Genomic DNA, 20,075 nt, shown 5'->3' on the forward strand with positions numbered 1-20,075 from the left:
GGGGGAAAGTTTCAAAACTTGAAAGCCACCTTTCAGTGGCAAAACTCCCAAATTCTTATAAAACAGATTAGAAGTATATTTGCCTTGAGTGAAGCTCTCAATTTGTGGACTTGTAATCTTCACAATATCCATAAAAGGGGAAGTTGTAAGAAAATTAATAATATGATTAATCAAATTTGATGTATATAAGCTGAGTTGGTTACCAAGAGTAGCTATGCTAATCACAGATCTTTTTTTTTTTTTTTTTTTTTTTTTTTTGCGGTATGCGGGCCTCTCACTGTTGTGGCCTCTCCCGTTGCGGAGCAGAGGCTCCGGACGCGCAGGCTCAGCGGCCATGGCTCGCGGGCGCAGCCGCTCTGCGGCATGTGGGATTCTCCTGGACCGGGGCACGAACCCGTGTCCCCTGCATCGGCGGGCGGACTCTCAACCACTGCGCCACCAGGGAAGCCCTACAGATTATTTTTATCTGTTCATTAAAATAAGTCCCTAAGGACTTCAGTTTGCCAATACTTTTAAATTTAGTTCCTGATCTATATCTAAATGCAATTGTACGTATTTTTTCAATTCTATAATTTAGATGTTTAACAAGTTCATCCTGGCCATCTCCCAAATAACCACAGTCAGAAATGTCTTACTAGATTGTGTTGGAGACTTGAGTTTCTAGGAATAAATCGGTGAAAGATGAGCAATCCTCCATTGTGTAGTATCAAGGAGCCACACAGATAGTTTTATTTTGCTCTATAATTTTGGTTTTTGAGGCATAGTAGCAAAACTGCAAAAAGCCTTTAAAAGCCAGCCATTGTATTTCCCTACTCATTTGTAGTAGCTGACTTTGCTAAATGCCTTCTTCAAAATTCCACATTTTTAAAGTTTTGTATCAAATTCTAAACTGCAGAGAACTGCTGTTATCCTTCGTGATCACATTCATACAGTTTAATATGACAAGGGGAGTATCAAAATGTCTTTGTTCTTCCATTAACTTTACTACCTGCTTTATATTCTCCTCCACTCACTGTATAATAGGGGCTTTTGTCTTTACCTAGATCTGTCCCCTGAGCCCTGTGTTCTTCCCTTTTCAGACAGCCGAATATGCTCCCACTCTTGGCGTAAAATTAATAACACAAAATGATTCTTCACTAAAACTAGTTTCAGGGTAGACGTGGGAAGAAATAGACTATGCTTGGTATTACAGCCTGAGAACATAACTATCCCCAATCCCTAGGAGAACAACTAATTTTCTCCTGAAAACAAAAGGAAAGGGGAAAATTCTGACCTGTGTTTTGATTCCAGGAACCTCTCAAAATATCATTACCATGTTATTTCCGCTGCCCCAGGTGACCATTGCTATTATTGAATACTCCGAATGCTGGCAGGCTGAATCTGTTTTTCAGTTTTAGCTCATTGCCCTGTGTGTGGTTCCTATGAATGCTTTTATTTAGTAAACTTGAGACCAAGAAACTAATTTCTTTTGTTTTTCTTGGAAATGTGCAGATTTATTTTTGTTTCTACCCGGAGGTGGAAGCTGGACAATCTGCTAAACAAGTGCCAGGAAACTCAGCCTTAGGGCTGAATGCAACTGACTTGGTGCAGAGGCTCCTGGTCTCATTTCAGGGGCAAGTTTAGAAAGTTGCCTCTTAATCAGTTGAGTTGCTTTTCTCAAAACGCCCAGATAATACTGGCTTAAAAAAAAAAAAATAGTGTGATTCTCTGATATTCTTCCTTTTAGAAAAGTAGGTAAGCTAATGTGAGACTATACACAAGCTGCCATTCCTGCAAAGCAGTGCTTCTTAATTAGGGAACTTAAATTTCTTTTTATTTACTCTTTCATACAGGTATAACTTATTACTGTGCAAAGCACAGATCTTAAGTGTACAGTTCAATATAGTTTTATATATCCATTCTGTATCTATACATAGAAATAGAAATCTGTGAAACCCCTACTCAAATCAAGAAATAGAACAGTTCCAGTCCCCTAGAAGGTTTTCTCACATTTCTTCCCAGTAAAAACCCAGAAAAAAAGTTCAGACGTAACCATTATTTTGCTTCTATCACCATAGATTAGTTTTCCCTGTACTTGAACTTTACACAAATAAAACCATTGAGTCTGGCTTCTTTTTTCCAATAGTAAGCCTGTGAGATCCATCTATGTTGCATGTCGCACGAGTTCAGCGTCCTATGTAGCATTCCACTGTGTGAATATATTGTAAATTATTGATGTATTCAAATGTTCATAGACATTTGGCTTGTTTCCAGTTTTTAGTTAGTACAAATAAAGCTGCTGTGAGCATTTTTACATCTATCCTTTGATGGACATGAACACTTTGCTCTTTGGTATATATACCCATGAGTAGAATTGCTGCAATTCATCATAGGATATATATTTTTAGTTTTAGTAGATTTGTTAGTAGCTTTAGTTTTCCAAAGTTATTGTGCCAATTGCTTTCCTACCAGCAGCATATAAAACTTCTAGTTACTCTACGTTACTAGCATTTGGTGTTGTGGGTCATTAATTTTAGCCATTCTAGTGAGTGTGTATCTCATTGTGGTCTTACTTTGCATTTTCCTGAGGACCAGTCCAACCAGAGTCTGTTCTGTTTTGTCTTCTTTTGTTTTATCACACATTTTCAAGCTACTGCCCCTGAGATCTTGATTCATTGAGTCTCCTGAGTGAGGCCCAGGCACCTAGATTTCTCAAATACCCAACAAGTAATTCTGCCAAGATGCCATGACACCTCTGGATAAAAATTAAATCATTTGTCAGCACTAAGGGTTTGTTTTAAAAGTCTCCAAGAATGTTTTCACATTCTATTAAGGAGATAGATGGTCATGACAGATAAGAAGATTGGACTCTGATGAAAGGTCTTCGATTTTTGATTAAATAATTTGAAGACATTTCAGGTTGCTTCAGTGAAAATTGTGACTACCGCCCTTTCTTGTTTGTATCCATTTGATAGATTTACCCTTATAAAATGTTCTTCCATAAAGAAGGGTATGTTCAGAAGTGAGAAGACGGCCATTTTTTTTTATTCCTCTTTTTACTTTATTTTTTATTTTTTGGCCACACCGCACAGCATGTGGGATCTTATTAGTTCCCTGACCAGGAATCAAACTGGCACCTCCTGCATTGGAAGGCTAAGTCTTTTTTTTTTCCTTTTTTAACTTTTTTTTTTTTTTTTTTTGGCTGTGTTGGGTCTTTGTTGCTGCACGCTGGCTTTCTCTAGCTGTGGCGAGTGGGAGCTACTCTTCCTTGTGGTGTGCAGGCTTCTCCTTTGCAGAGCACGGGCATTAGGCGCACAGGCTTTAGTAGTTGCAGCACGCAGGCTCAGTAGTTGAGGCACGTGGGCCCTAGAGTGCACGAGCTTCAGTAGTTGTGGCTCGTGGGCTCTAGAAAGCAGGCTCAGTAGTTGTGGCACACAGGCTTAGTTGCTCCACGGCATGTGAGATCTTCCCAGACCAGGGATTGAATCCGTGTACCCTGCATTGGCAGGTGGATTCTTAACCACTGCGCCAGCAGGGAAGTCCCAGAGGGGGAGTTTTAGCCACTGGACCACTGGGGAAGTAGAAGATGGCCATTTTAGCATTAATAGTAATGCCTACTCTTTGTGGACTCTTATTTTCTAGGTTAATTAGATATAAATCACATAAATCTATTTGAAATGCTTCTCTTTACAGAAAAAAAAATCTACAACAGACCTGGTAAATCAGGAATCAGTAGATATAGAGCAACCTTGACCTATTTACCTTTAATTGTGAACATAAAGGGAAAGCTTTTGCAATAGCCACAAACAAATGTTCTGTCAACAAATGTAGCCCATCTTGGGAGGAAAGGATCTCATCTGGTCTCCTGACAGGAAGTGAGCAATACCACAGTTTTATTACCACATGCTCAGGCAGGGTATGTCAGTAGTTACAAAATCAGAGGATCTTATCACATCAACTTTGAAATAGTCTACCTTACCCATAATAAAGAGTAAGATTGCTTCCCTGGGCTTAAGCACGTGTACCATTTGATTTAAAAAATATTATTTTGAATATTTCAAGGCATTGGCTGGGCACCCCAGCTTGTATGAGGGACACTAACTCCAGAGCGTTATGCTTCCAAATGGGATAAAACTGTGCATTGAGGTAGGGATCGTGTGAACCAATCTATTATTCGTGGCTCCCCTCACAGAACAATCTGTTCCTCTTCACTGAAAACCCGTTAAGCCTTTCCTTTGCAGTACTTATTAGCTTTCTAAGTAAAATTAAATTCACAGTTTGCTGCAGTAGCTTATCAGGTCTTTAGTGGATGCCAATTACCGTCTTCATGCCTTCTGAATTAAGAGACAGGAAATAATTTTACACACAGAAGCACACCCTATGCTGATGTTTGGTTCTCAGAAACTTGATACCTCCGTTACTTAGAAAGAACAGTAAGTCAGAAACCCAAGTGAGGCAGAAAGCAATAAACATGGTCTGCTCAACTACTTGTAGGGTAGAATGGGGGCTAATCCCATGTCTTTCTAAGGTTGAAGAGAAGTTTCTTTCAGACCAGTTGGTTAACTTTGGCTAGAAGTTTTATGTTAAAGAATATTTAGATACCATGCCATGCTGGCATTAAAATACACAGAGTTGAGGATATAGTCAAATTACCATGAGTGAAATCATCCCAAACACTCAAACGCTGAAGATGGTGCATTATCTGAGCCCAAGGTGGGAAAGCAGTGTCCCCTTACCTTTTAAAGTCCTTTGGGTGCCATGTTGTTTGGAACGGTTGGGCTTGCTGTTCACAGCTATTTGAAGGTCTTTTCTTCCATGAGCTTGCTAGTGAACATAATGGAGGTTTCTCTCTAGTTCTTGCCTCCGAGAAGTATACATAAGTCTTCCCATATTGTGAACAAGATTTTTTTGCTTAAAAAGGAACCTTTGAATCCCAGTCCTTTTGTCAGAAAATGGAGAGGCTCTTGCAGCTATAAAAGAGTAAAACACTTTCATCATTCACAGGTGGCAGAAATGGAAGGTTAAAAATGAGATAGTCCCATTGTGTTAATAAAACAAGGCCAAACAAAAGTGATTGCTTGGCTGGGTGACTTTTTTCCCCACTTAAGATGAATCACTCAGTTCGTTTAGTATATAGCCATCCAGTTTAGAAAAAATATTAAAGGAAAAGTATATCTATAAAAACAATGACTTGAAAAAAACAAAACAAAACAACTGCCTGGAAAAGTTATTTTAGGAGTTACAGTGGAAAACTAGAATTCATACTATTTTATACGGTAAAGTTTTTCCAGTGTTTAGTTTGATTTTGTTTGGTCAGAACTAAACATTGAACTGGATTATACAATTTTACCATATTATTGTGGTAGAAGAAAGAAGTATATAAAATATACTTGTGAATACACCCTGTAGGCTACATAGAATACAGCAACTACTTTCTGATTCCTCTGCTTTTTTTTTCTCCTCAATGTTGTATATATTTTTCTTAAGGTCTTTAAAGGGTAAATATTTTTCATAGTTCTCTGAAGTTTAACACTCCACAAGGATTTACTCTGAGTCACTGATTAATCTAGGGCATTTCAAATCCCCTTAAATACATCTGTTTATATTTGTTTCAAAATCAAAACAGTAAAACATTTCATAGGGTATGTTATAAACACTATTTATAACCAGCATCAATTAGACATGATGAGGTACTTATGAGTTCCTGCGAAATTACGCCATTATCTTGTATAAATGTCGAAAAATTAATTTATTCTTTTCTCACCATCGTCTGTTCTGGCCTTTCATAAATAAGAAAGAATGAATTAATTTCTGTCATAAAGTGTTAGCTTTTGTTAGATGAGCTTGTGTGAAGACTTGACATTGCGTGCAGCATAGCAAAGATAGAACATTAGAAATTAGCTCAAGTTCTCCTTAACCCAGGCCGAAGTCTCCAACAGAAAGAAATTTTCATACTCGGTTAGCATCTAGCAGGGCTCACAGAGATTTCTGGAAGAGCAAATTCCAGACTGCACGTGCAGGTCGAAGGGGTCTTGCAGATTGGGGATTGCTTTCACCTCTTCCAACCCGGTATAGAGAAAGTGCTAATAAGTGAGTTTCTGTTGGGTGAATGGAGTGTTTTTGAGCATCTGCCCCAGGAGTTCTGATCCTTTTGGTTTGCTTTGGGGACCCACAATTAAAGATAAACTAATGAAAGGTAGCCATACTCACGTGTTATCATTCAAGCTTTACCATTAGGATATGAGCTTCTCTGCCTAGGAAGAAGAGTTTTGAAATAAGCTACATAAACTTGGCTGTAGTGCATATGTGGATGTTAATGTTGAATACATAAAGACCTCATCAAAAGCACATGGACTTATTCTGTAGAATCTAGAGAAGAGAGAGCAGACCTTTCGCTCTTCCCTGGGGAATTGACAGACCAAATGACCTGCCTGTTATTCTATTCTGTAGAACGTATTAAGTCTTCTTACCACTTTTTATCATCATTAGATACTGTTTTGTTGTGAAAAATCTCAGTTTCAACCCAGCCTTTTCTGTTCTAATATAAACAGACAATAAACAGATTTGTTTATTCGAATATGAGCATTTACCTTTTTTTCTGGATTTATAGCCCCGTATTCCTAACCAGACTAACAATTTTTCTTTTGGGCCCTCAAACTTTTCCTTGGTTGTGTCAGTGAGATTTTATTTCTAGGCTTTCAACTTGTTTTCAAATTACTTCATGCTACACAATTTAGCTATGTTCATATGTCTTCTCAGAATGTAGTTAAGTGCTTAATAAATGACTTCTTTACCTGCTGACCCCTTTTGCATTAAAATACTACAGAAATCCGATAACGGCAAATGAGGCTATGAGCGGAGGGAAGAGGTGATGCCTTAAAGAAAAGCTCTTTCCTTAAATGTGAATCCTGGAGTTAGACATATTTCTCCCTAGTCGGTGGCTAAGAAATAGAAAGAAAAGAGTGAACAGCAAGATAAACATGGGGTAAAGAGCTGGCCCTGGTACACACAGCACCATGGGCCTGTAGATACCACATAATAAAATGGGTCTCCTTGGAAGGTTGGCTTGGCTTAGAAAGTGCTTTATTATCATGAAAAAAAAGTCTGCTGGTGCTTGTGCTAACATCTCCATTCCCAGTAACCTCAAAACCAAAGAGCGTTCAAGGCAACGTTAACCAAGGCTTTTTTTTTTTTTTTTTGCGTACCCTGAGGCTTGCGGGATCTTAGTTCCCCCACCAGGTATCGGACCTGGGCCCTGGCAGTGAAAGCGCCAAGTCGTAACCAGTGGACCGCCAGGGAATTTCCACCCATGGCTTTTTTAGACCCTCTGGAAGAAAGAACCCTACCCTTCAGATCTCTTTAACGAGAACCAGTAATTTTCTGTGTCAGCGTTGCCATTTAGGTAGCACGTATTTTAACTGACACTGTCCTGGTTTATCCTGTTTCCGTGTGTTTAAACGATTTATCTCGAAACTTCCGAGTAGCTGGTCACAAAGCACCGAGCTGATCTCCCTGTGCTATGCGGCTGCTTCCCACTAGCTATCTGTGGGATAGGGAGGGTGGGAGGGAGACGCAAGAGGGAGGCGATATGGGGATACATGTATACGTCTAGCTGATTCACTTTGTTATACAGCAGAAACTAACACACCATTGTAAAGCAATTATACTCCAATGAAGATGTTAAAAAAAATGGGATGGACAGTGACGGTCACACTTGGGTGTTGCAGATCCTGTGAAGCCACCTGGCAGCTCCTTACAAGCACCGGCTGATTTACCACTGGCGATAAATACAGTACCACCATCCACCCAGGTGGATGCCTCCTCTGCCGCTCCACCTCCTCCATATCAGCTAATTAGCCTTCCACCACACCTGGAAACCCTTGGCATCCAGGAGGATCCTCAAGACTACCTCTTGCTAATCAACTGTCAGAGCAAGAAGCCCGAACCCACCAGGTAAATCACCTGTGTCTCTGTGCGTGTACGTGCATACCCTTAGGCATCTTACCTTTAAACTTTTTAAAGCCTGATTTGAAGGCTTAAAAGTAACCATCTGTAGAAGCTCATCTTCTAGGCTTATAATTCAGGTTGATGTTCCTCCACGAACGATTTCCGATATTCAGGAGATTTTATTGGAGAAGCACATTGTCTATCATTTTTGGCAAAGAACGCTTGCGCCTTCACGGCTCCTTTGGAAATCTGTCTCCTGTGTCTTAGTCCTTGTTACAGGTTCACAGTGTTACTTGCTTAACAGATTTCACTGATTTATATATAAATGGTGATCTTGCTCCATTTCTTATGTGATTGTAAACCAGCCAAGGGTCATCTTTTGTTTCTGAAGAAGGAGAGGAATACCTACTGCTAGAAGATTTTGAAAGCAAAACGATCCCATTGCAGTGAGTGTGTTGTGGTTGCTTTGGATCTGTGTGAGAAATTAATCATACAGGTAAAATCCCACTATAGCAAATGCTATGGAATACACAAACCGGATGTTAGTGAAATTTGATGAAATCAAATATATTGCTAAAAACTTTGAAACTTTCGAATCTTCACACCTAGCAATGAAGCAGCGCTTACCACAGGCCTTGACTTTGCAGATTTTTAAGTAGAATGAAGTATATGGATTTCAGTACTTGACCAAAGACATCATAAAACTTTCCCGAATCCTTGGTTTCCCTGTCATCTTGATCTCTGCTCCCATACCCCTCTTTTCTTCTAAGCTATGAGATATTTTAATTTAATCATTCTTCTCATTTGATGTTGAATCATTGGAAGACTGGAGGTAACAGTGAGAACTGAGCCAGAACTTGATGATCACAAGGGCTGTCATACCGTTAATAGCTATGTGACAACTAGTGATATTGGGTATATTTATTATCTTAATCTGCAATATTAAGGAGGGAGGTGAATTGCATTGAAATATAAAAGATTTTTTTTAAACAGGGATATTAGATTCAAGCATTATTTTTATGAAAAAAAAGGATTTTTTCATGTCAAAAGTGACTGTTACTGGGCTAAAGGATCATACAAAACCCTTGTTCAAAAATTTTTATATAGGGGCTTCCCTGGTGGCACAATGGTTGAGAGTCCGCCTGCCGATGCAGGGGACTCGGGTTCGTGCCCCGGTCCGGGAAGATCCCACGTGCCACGGAGCGGCTGGGCCCGTGAGCCACAGCCGCTGAGCCTGCGCATCCGGAGCCTGTGCTCCGCAACGGGAGAAGCCACAACAGTGAGAGGCCTGCGTACCGAAAAAAAAAAAAAATTTTTTTTTATGTAGAATTTTTTAAGATCCACAAATTAGTTTCTGTGAACCATTCCCTGAGATAGTGGAAACAGCTCACAAATCTTCCAAAGATGAGTTTCTATATATTTGTTGTAATGGGATTTTACCTGTAAAAGTTAAAAAAAAAAAAAGGAGGAAAAATTATAAATCAACACTGGTTAATATCAAATTCTAACTTGATTTTTGCTTGTTTGCTGTGAGAATTTAAAATTATACACTCGCAACGTTGTTGCATATGCTACTAATAACTAAGATTTTATTTTAGGGAGCTCCACAATTAGTTTTCCATCTCAGCTTTTCAAAAGCCAACGGCTAAGTGACAGTTTTCAGTACACTTTCTTTTTATATAGTGTCTTTCATTGATCTCATTGGTATCATAACTTTCCTATTGTAGTAGAAATTATGCTCAAAATCATTACTCAGATATATTTTGTATCTGTATTTTGCAAAAGTGACAGTTAAATAGCAAATATTTGTGAAGTACTCGCTGAGGGCCCACTGTTTCGCTAGGTGCTATGAAGGTACAAACTAAGTACATAAGATAAAGCCCCCTTAGATTCAGTCACCTTCAGAGTTTAAAAGTAAATCTTGTGAAGGAATCAAAACATGCAAGCATGAAGTGCTTGTAGGTGAAGGTAAGATGTGAGCATTGCCTTGCAAACTCCCGTTCATCCTGCAACACTCAGCTCAGACATCTGCTCCTCTAAGGAGGCATTCCACTAAACTCCCAGGCTGGATTAAATGCCTCTCAGGGTTTTCAGAGAATCCTGGTTGTACCTCCATGTCTCTGTTTTATTGGGTTGGCCAAAAAGTGCCTTCAGTTTTTTAAGTAAAAATAAAAGACATCTTTCATTTTCACCAAGAGCTTTACTGAACAACATATTCACCCTTTTGTTCCACTGTCTTCTGCCATTTTTCAGGCAACTTCATAATTCCATCTTCCCAAAACTTTTTATCTTTTTGAGCAAAGAACTATTCCAGGTGCCTTTTACAGTCTTCCAGGGAATTGAAATTTTTTCCATTAAGAGAATTTTGTAAACACCGAAATAAATGGAAATCCAAAGGTCCAATGTCTGGTGAACACGGCGGATGAGTCAGAACTTCCCAGCCAAGCTGTAACAGTTTTTGTCTGGTCATCAAAGAAACATGTGGTCTTGCGTTATCCTGATGGAAGATGATACGTTTTCTGTTGACTGATTCTGGACGCTTTTCATCAAGTGCTGCTTTCAGTTGGTCTAATTGGGAGTAGTACTTGTTGGAATTAATCGTGTGGTTTTCCGGAAGGAGCTCATAACAGAGGACTTCCTTCCAATCCCACCATATACACAACATCACCTTCTTTGCATGAATACTGGCCTTTGGTGTGCTTGGTGGTGGTTCATTTCGCTTGCCCCACGCTCTCTACCGTTTCACATTATTGTACAGTATCCACTTTCCATCACCCGTCACAATTTGTTTTAAAAACGGAACGTATTCATTACGTTTAAGTAGAGAATCGCATGTGGAAATAGGTCAAGAAGGTTTTCTACATTTAATTTATGTGGAATCCAGACCTCAAAGCGATTAAAACATAACCAAGCTGGTGCAAATGATTTTCAATGCTTGATTTGGATATTTTGAGTACGTCAGCTGTCTCCCACGTGGTATAATGTTGATTGTTCTCAGTTAATGTCTCGATTTGATCGCTCTCAACTTCAGCTGGTCTACCTGACCGTGGAGCATAGCCCAGTGAGAAATCTCCAGCACAAAACTTCGCAAACCACTTTCGACACATTCGATCAGTCATAGCACCTTCCCCATACACTACACAAATCTTTCTTTGTGTTTCAGTTGCATTTTTACCTTTCTTGAAAGAATAAAGCATAATATGCTGAAAATGTTGCTTTTTCCTTCCATTTTCAATATTAAAATGGCTACAGAAAAGTTCACCAATTTTGATAAGTCTTTTTTTTTAAAATGCACGCTGATATGACAGCTGTCACATACAATCTAACAAAACTGTTTCAAACGAAGTTAAAGACAACTAAGTGCTACTAGAACCATCTTACGGAAAAAACGGAACGAACCTTTTGGCCAGCCCAGTATCACAGAATTGGAAATAGCTTAATAATTTTATGTATTCTCCACTACACTCTAAGCTAGTCAAAGACAGGGAACTTAGTACTCATTGTACTTCTAGCTTCTTCTTAACTTCACGTTTGAATTAAATCAAGTACAAATTTTAGAATATGTGTTAGAAATTCCTAGAAAGGTCAGTGCAAGTGTTTTTGAGAGGGAGGGTGAGATGCCTCATAGGAGGAGTAGCCTCAGTGCCCAGGGGAGTTGTTTGCAGGCTTTTTTGTAGTTCCTACAGCCTGTAGGAACCCTTAAAGGGACTTTCTCTGAATAGGTGAGTGACCTGAAAACCACGTTTTGGAAATATTGATCTTCTAGCAGTCCTGGTCCTATGGATGGTATGATAGATTGGAAGAGGGAGAAACTAGAGGAAAGAAGTTTGCTGAGGGAGGGGTCCGTGGTGTAGATCTCAGCAGAGATACGGACCTGAACTTGGGGTGGTAACAGTGGGAACGGAGTCGGGGAATGGGCGCTTGGCTAGAAAGAAGGACTTTGTGCCCAAGTGATGGTGGTGATCAAAGAGAATGAATCAAAGTTGATTCGATTTTGAGTTTAGAGAATCTGGGATAAAGACATTTCATGGCAAGTCAGAAAGGACCACCAATGTGAGAAGTAAGTTGAGTTTAGTTTGGTACACATGAGCAAGGGAACACTGGGATAACCAAGTAGCAATACGTTTGAACCGTTTGTAAATACAGGACTCGGAGTTTGGTGAGAAGATAGCAGTTGTCAGCATTCAGTAGAAAGGGAAGTTAACGGGAAAGGAGGAGTTTTTAATGGTGTGTGCTGTAAAGACTTAGAGGACTGATTTCTGTTGGCCATTTCCAGGTTGGAGAGACAGGAAGAAAGAGGCAGTCAATGAAACAAGGGCATAATCAGTGAGGAAGAAGGAAAGTCAGGATATTGCAATAAAGGTCCTCGGATACTCGCGGGGGAGAGTTTCAGTGAATAAATGCAATACACAGCGCCAGATGTTACCAAGAAATCAGAGAGATGTGCCCTTAAAAAAAAAAACTGTCACAAGTTATTTGTTTTAAATATTGAGTTTAAATTCCTACAGGACTTTGGACAACACACATAGGTAGTTAAGGTATCTTGTTTAGCATTAAGGGAGGACCAGCGTTCGGGTATTGGTAGCTTCATTTTGACTTATTCCCAAATTTCGTGATACCACAAAATACAGAGATCAAAAATGTACCCAAAGCGTAAAATACACTCTAATGAGATTTCTCAAGGCGAATTATTGTTTGGAGTTGGCTAACTCCTTGCTTTGTATTTTGATTCTTTTCATAGTATTGGCTAAATATTTGTTAAAGAAAATAAATAGAAAAGAAGATACACAAAACCTATCAAGTTGCCACCTCCTTGTAGATCACATTGAATTTATTCAATACCAGGTAATCATTAGACTTTTCATTTATCAGAACAACAGAGTTGCCACAGGTGGGCTAAAGAGCAATGGATCGCCTTGATAAACTGTTGGCACGAGGTTTTTGCATGCTTTTCAGAGGAAGTGCTTTTCCTGGTGTCTTGTGCCTTAATCATTTACCTTCCTCCAAGTTTTGTACCTTTCTAATTACAGTGCTTCAGGGATTGTGGTTTTACGTGTGGACTTACCAGGTGGAGTTGGGGGGTGTGGACAGGTACAGAACAAGATTAGGGAGAATGCTTTTGGTTTTGTGGTGGCGGTTTTGTTATCTGGTGTATAATCATAAAAACTCAGGAACATTCGCGCTTTCGATCAGATGGGTCACACACACCAAAAACTTGAATGAAAAAACCATGGAGTTTGATTGCTAAGCTAGAAATATATTTATTAAAATGTAGTCTTCGGTCTTCACCGTGTTTTCTGTCATTAACAATTTTTATTTAGAACGCATGCTGATTCTGCAAAATCCACCCCTTCGGAGACAGACTGCAATGATAACGTCCCTTCTCATAAAAATCCTGCTTCCTCCCAGAGCAAACATGGAGTGAATGGCTTTTTCCAGCAGCAGATGATGTATGACTCTCCACCGTCTCGGGCTGCATCCATTTCCGTAGACTCCAGCCTTTATAACCTGCCCAGAAGTCACTCCCATGACGTCTTACCAAAGGTGTCTCCTTCAAGTACCGAAGCCGACGGAGAGCTCTATGTTTTTAATACCCCATCCGGGACCTCGAGTGTAGAGCCTCAAATGAGGCATGTATCTATTAGTTATGACATTCCTCCAACACCTGGTAATACTTATCAGATTCCACGAACATTTCCAGAAGGAACCTTGGGGCAGACGTCAAAGCTAGACACTATTCCAGATATTCCTCCACCTCGGCCACCGAAACCGCATCCGGCTCATGACCGATCTCCTGTGGACACGTGTAGCATCACACGCACAGCCTCTGACACTGACAGTAGTTACTGTATCCCGACAGCAGGGGTGCCACCGTCCCGTAGTAATACCATTTCCACTGTGGATTTGAACAAATTGCGAAAAGGTCAGCTCCAGTTGGCTTTTCCTGGCTTAGAGGTTAATGATAGAAAATCTCTTTTTCTGAGTATTTGTTCTTGGACGCTTAGTGTGACATTAAATGGCAGTCCCTTTTTTCTTCAGCGCTGCAGTTACCCACTCGGGTAGCGAAGCTGTCAGAGCCTCAGTAGATCCCAGGAAGTGTGTTTGTGCAGGCAGCGTGTGCCTGTGTACATGTGGTGGTGGAAGGGAGAAAGACGAGGAGATTTTCATCCCTAAGAAGTGTGGCCTTAGTAATACTTCCCTGCCTCAGGGAGTGTGCACCGCTCTCTCTCACTTCCTCTACATCCTGGGTGAGCAGACCCGATGGGGAAGAGGCACAGGAAATGGACCAACCGCAAAGCCTTTCCCAGTCATACCCTTTCCCGTATTTGTGTCCTATTACGGCCGCTTCTGTGTCACATCTGTTGGGCTCTGTTTCCTTCCTTCCCAGATCAACGGTTTTTACGTTATGTCTACCAGGTGATATTCAGTTGCAATCAGGTCATTCTGCTTTTTGTTTGTTTGATTTTATTTATTTTTAAAGCTCTGAATCTTCTCTCCCCTTACCCCTTAGCCACTTCACTGACTCCTGTACCATCTTCCTAGAGCCTGCCAAAAGTTATAGACTTTGAGAGGAGAAAAATTGAGTCTGGGTTAGCCTCTGAGGGTCCTAAAGTCCTGAAAATAAAAAGCCCAAGTTTAAAAGGCACCCACCCTAAAAACTACATCTGACACTTCTAGATTTTGTGGTAGAGTTATCCAGCTGTTCTAAAGAAGTTAAAGATTTGATGCCTTGTGGATGGTACTTATGTCAATACTTATTTAGCCATTCAACACCAATTTCTAACTTCTTTCTCGAAATGGCTGTAATGTATCTTGAGGTGGTTATAAGTTAGTGAGATATAAGTTATACCCAAGGGTGCAAAAGATAAGAAAACAGAAGTATTTCTTTTCTCCATCTTTAAATAACCCATCTCACTGTCATAATCAAATACTGGTACTGGGGCTTCCCTGGTGGCGCAGTGGTTGAGAGTCTGCCTCCTGATATAGGGGACATGGGTTCGTGCCCTGGTCCAGGAAGATCCCACATGCCACGGAGCGGCTGGGCCTGTGAGCCATGGCCGCTGGGCCTGCACGTCCGGAGCCTGTGCTCCGCAGCGGGAGAGGCCACAACAGTGAGAGGCCTGTGTACCGCAAAAAAAAAAAATACTGCTACTGGTTAGCATATGAATAAATGTCTGCATTTTCTAGTGGCTTAATGTTTCAATTCAAGATGTTATTCTGTGAGCATCCTTTTTAAGATCTGTGTGTGTGCATGCATGCATATATGAAGAGAGAGAGAGAAGGTCATTCCTGATTACTCTGGGAACTGGCAAAGATGGGGAGAAATATTGATAGTTTGTTCTCTGTTTTAGATGCTAGTTCTCAAGACTGCTATGATATTCCACGAACATTTCCAACTGATAGATCTAGTTCACTCGAAGGCTTCCACAACCACTTTGTAAGTATAGTTGACCTTGGCATCATCAAGTGTATTTCATTGTCAAAACCTTCGCACTTAGGACCCTGAGACTAAATGAGATCCTGAAAAAAAGTCCCTTCAGATCCACGTGAATAGGCATAACTTACAATTGTGTTTTCCTGTTTGACAGTAGTTCTTCTTTATTAAAAGAAATGTATGTGTGTTTTAGAAAATCAAAAATGTATTGACAGTGGGGAGTGTATCAAGCGAAGAACTGGATGAAAATTATGTCCCCATGAATCCCAACTCTCCTCCACGACAACATTCCAGCAGTTTCACGGAACCAATTCAGGAAGCAAATTATGTGCCAATGACTCCCGGGACATTTGATTTTTCTTCATTTGGAATGCAAGTGCCTCCTCCCGCTCATATGGGCTTCAGGTCCAGCCCGAAGACCCCCCCTAGAAGGCCAGTTCCTGTTGCAGACTGTGAACCACCCCCCGTGGATCGGAACCTCAAGCCAGACAGAAAAGGTAAGGAGAGCGTGGCATGGTAAAAGGGCCGGGGGTTGCCAGCTGAGATCTGCATTTAACTGTCGTTAAATCCAAAACAGAATCGGGACTAGAAATTCAGAAGTATTTCATATTACCTAAGTTACCAGCTTGTTTAAGTAAAGTAGTAGTGCTGTGTATAGATTAATAATTATTATGTCATATGTTGATGCCCAGGTGAAATTTTTTTAAGACTCCTATCTCTGGAGCAGAGGTTACAAACTAAACTATTCACAAGGATTGGCAAGCAACAGGAGATAATTAGGAGAGACTGGAATGCCCTTGGCCCGGCCAAATGGAGTCACTAATTACTGCCTGGCTACAATCCTTTGTGGACTTGTGAAGCTAACATGGGCCCCCTAGAGGAAAATCTTCTGATTATCAAAAGAAGTCAAAAATTGGGGGGTTTTTATATGTATTTTCTTTTGATTTTTAAGTTCTACCAGCTAGTTTAATTATTTAAAAAAAAAACAAAACATTGCAGACCGTACCACAGACTTTTACAAGCTAGATATGGTCTTTGGCTGGTCTTTTGTAACCTCTCCTCCAGAGTATTTAATATCAAATCAGACTTGAGATTATTAGTGCACTTGCCATGATTCTTTAAAATCAGTAAGGTTGCTTGTATACTCTTTGCATTCTGTGCATATAACAACTTTTTAAAAATGATTCTGCCTTTGCTGGGGTGTAAACAAATGCTTCTAGTCTATTCTTTCATACTGGCCTTCATAAGTAACATTAAAGTCTAAGGTGGCATGGTTGGTTAAGAACTCAGTGTAAAAGAAACTTTTCAGCCAGTCTGGTAATATGTACCCAAATTTTTGAAATTTGGGTTCAAGTGGTTAAACCCCAGCCAGCCAGCTGTGTTGCCGCAGGCTGCAAGTGTGATTGAATCTCAACAACCAAGTAAGTTAGTGTATCGGCTGTGAGATGCGTGGCACAATTTCTGGGGAATTCAGCACATTTGAAGAGTCTCGTATGCTCTATGTAGCTGTTTTTAAAAAGCATGTGATGTTTGTGTCAATTTCTCATTAACCTGGGCTTGGATCATTAATAGTCATTCTAATTAAGTTCCCAGTGTGGGGGACAGAGACTGAGACTCAGAGTATCTTAAGAAAATGAGTTTTGTTTTGTTTTGCTTTTAAGAAAGTAAATGAAAAGAGAACGTTAGCGGCAACTGAGACACTCCTAGGAGGCTGTCACTTTGTCCTGCTCTCCCTGCATTTCTGTCCTCTGGAAACTCTTTGATCCTGCTTTGCTCTCCCTCACATTCTTTCCTTCTTTCCTGTTTTCTTTTACGCTGCATCCTCTACTTTCTGGCTTTCTGCTGTCAGAGAGCTTTGGCCTCTGATGCCCCTGCGTGGCCCCGATTCCGCCCCGTGCCTCCTTTTTATGGGCCCTCCCAGCTTCCACACCTGCTGCTAATTGCCTTGTTCATTATTGACTCACTCCAGATCGCTCAGCGAAAGTTTGATTGGTCTCCTTTGTCTGTCCACATCAGGCCACAAGACAGATTGTAGATTGCAGGCGAGCCCACGTGTTGGTTGCTGTTGGGTCAAGGGCTCACCTTTGCTCGGATAGCTGGAAGGATGGTCGCACCCCCGGTCACCCCAGAGGCCCCAGCAGCAGAGCCATGATCAGGGCTGGCTATTTTAGAAACAGTGTGAGCATCCCAGGCTTTTTAGGTGATAACTTTTCCTTTTGTTTCTCTTGGTCCTCATTTGTTTTTAAATCTATTTAGACATCCCTCGTCATTTTCTTCTTTGCATACAACACACAAAAGTATGTTTGGACATGTATAGGTTTATAATTGAGCCCACAGAGGGTGGAAGGATTAAGATACAAGTGTCAGGAAGTCCGTGAAACATCGAAACCCTCATTTTAATGTGAAACTGGTTCTCTCCTTCTTTTCCTGTAATTAACGCATGTTGGCAGCAGATCGCTAGTTTTTGACACCAAACGTAACCGTTTTATATCTTGAGGTCCCCACATAAATATGGTCATGGTGTGCTGTGGGTGATGCATGGAGCTCTGAGTCCTTGCGGCTTTGCTCCCCTGCCTCTCCTTCCTCCCTTCAGGATCTGCTTAACACAGTTTGAAAATTCCCAGTATATTTCACAGTTAATGGTTTCACGTGGTAAGCGCAATGCAGAATCAGAAAAGGTCCCTATTTACATGTTGGAAAGTTTTAGGATCGTAATGAAATGCTTTTAGTATCATCTAGGTCTGACAGAGTTCACGTACCCCCATATTGTAGTATATGTTATTTTACGTAGGCAGCATAATAAAATGGCATGTGTATTATACATCATGTATATTGCATAATTAAACCTCCCTATGTAAATATATAGTGAAAGTACTATATATTCTAGTACATGAGAGACTGTCCTAGTCCTCTAAACCAACCAATGGCGACCCTACTGTAGAACAGAACAAAGTAGGTTCCTTGGTTACTTTTGGAGATTCTGTTTAGTCTTTAAAAAATTAACTGAGCTATTGAAAGACAATCTTGAGCTCATGGGCCAGATTACTGATTTGGTATCATTGCTTAGATACAAAATGAACTGAAAAAGCACCCAGAATAAAATTTCCACATAGTTTTTGGCAAATTCAAGGAGAATAATAGGTTTAGCAAAACAGTAAAGAAGTTACTTAAAGTCTTAGTTATAAAAAAAAAAAAAGGGGGTGGGTTGCTTTTCTTATTCCTCTACTTTTTAAAATAAATGATACAAGAGAAGGCATGAGAAAGTATCTAATATTGCAAGGCAAACTTTGTCAAGTCACTTTAGAAAGTTATAGCTATTCGAGAAAAACATTTTAAAACCCAAATTCAGATCTTGGAGCAAAGTTTATCCATAAAAACTTAAACCGTAAAACAGATGTCTTATTTCGTCCTGAAATTCTTCTCATGGTGCTCGCATCTGATGAGTCTGTTTTCATTTCAAATTTTGTGACATCAGATACATGAGTCTGTCTATTGTTCTAGTATCTCTTATTAACTAAACCTCATAATAAGCAAACCTTATTCTATAAAATATGGCTTGATTAGTTCTAAAACTCAATATAACTAACTCAACACCCAGTATAACTGATTTCTGTGATCGTCTTCTTGGGAAGGGTCTACAATAAATGAGTGACATTCTAGTCTTGTTTATACCCCCAATTATAGATGTCAGCTGCTGTAGTTAGTAGTACGCATGAGTTTTTCAAATACTTCTGAGTAATTGAAGCTGCAGAAATACGTGCATGTTTTAAACACTTACATTCAATGTATTTTCATGGACACTTTACCCAGTCACCCAACTGTGGTAGCTATATTTTCACCCATACTATTTCTGTCACAATAGTATTTGTCCTGAACCGTATCTTGTGTATATTAACAGAGGAGAAAATCATAATTTACATGTACTGTGTTAAATATTAGGTAGGCAGATGAGTCATTGGAAATGCAGGACAAATTCTGTTTTGATTACTTCAACTGAAACTTTTATATTTTAATGGAAAAGCAACTTTGTAAAGTTTGGGACATTTCTATAAGATATTGTGATTTCTCTTAAAGTAAGTCCTTGCATAAATCTACCAGATTTCATCTGTGCATTTAACTGGGCCCATTCACTCTCTTTCTAACGTGATATAGCAGCTGTTCAAGCCTCAGATATACGGTCTTTATATTTTGTTTTGTTTGGCTTTGTCCATTCATGGCTTTCTGCAGTAGATCTGACCATTAGTTATTGCATTGGTTTTAAAAAAGCAGTGCGAGGTTACTTCTGGTGTTTTCGTATGTTCATTTGGTTAAAATATCTTCAGGTCCTGCTGGATCTTCGCTTTGCTATAGGAAGGATCCAGAAAACCAATCGAGGAGCTTCCCTAGGTGGATCTTTTTGGTATCTTTGCTATAAATATTTGCTCAAGAGAGCTTCTAAAGAAGTTTTTTGAAAGCGATTAAAAATTAACATGCTTTTGGGCTTCCCTGGTGGCGCAGTGGTTGAGAGTCCGCCTGCCGATGCAAGGGACCACGGGTTCATGCCCCGGTCCGGGAAGATCCCACATGCTGCGGAGCGGCTGGGCCCGTGAGCCGTGGCCGCTGAGCTTGCGCGTCCAGAGCCTGTGCTCCGCAATGGGAGAGGCCACAACAGTGAGAGGCCCACGTACCGCCAAAAAAAAAATAATAAAATTAACATGCTTTTGAAAAACTACTT

The 20,075-nt window shown here is 40.2% G+C and overlaps 1 protein-coding gene across 2 annotated transcripts in view; it reads left to right on the forward strand.

The window, feature by feature from the left end:
* GAB1 (GRB2 associated binding protein 1) overlaps nt 1-20,075 on the forward strand; it is a 127,891-nt gene that overhangs the window by 88,047 nt on the left and 19,769 nt on the right. For both annotated transcript variants that reach the window (XM_060012090.2, XM_060012091.2), the window contains exons 3-6: nt 7,707-7,932; nt 13,248-13,849; nt 15,279-15,364; nt 15,555-15,858. In XM_060012090.2, coding sequence (XP_059868073.1) covers nt 7,707-7,932; nt 13,248-13,849; nt 15,279-15,364; nt 15,555-15,858 — 1,218 coding nt within the window. The remainder of the gene's footprint in view (nt 1-7,706; nt 7,933-13,247; nt 13,850-15,278; nt 15,365-15,554; nt 15,859-20,075) is intronic.

The sequence above is a fragment of the Delphinus delphis genome, chromosome 5 (assembly GCF_949987515.2).
Source record: "Delphinus delphis chromosome 5, mDelDel1.2, whole genome shotgun sequence".
Classification (NCBI taxonomy): Eukaryota; Metazoa; Chordata; class Mammalia; order Artiodactyla; family Delphinidae; genus Delphinus; species Delphinus delphis.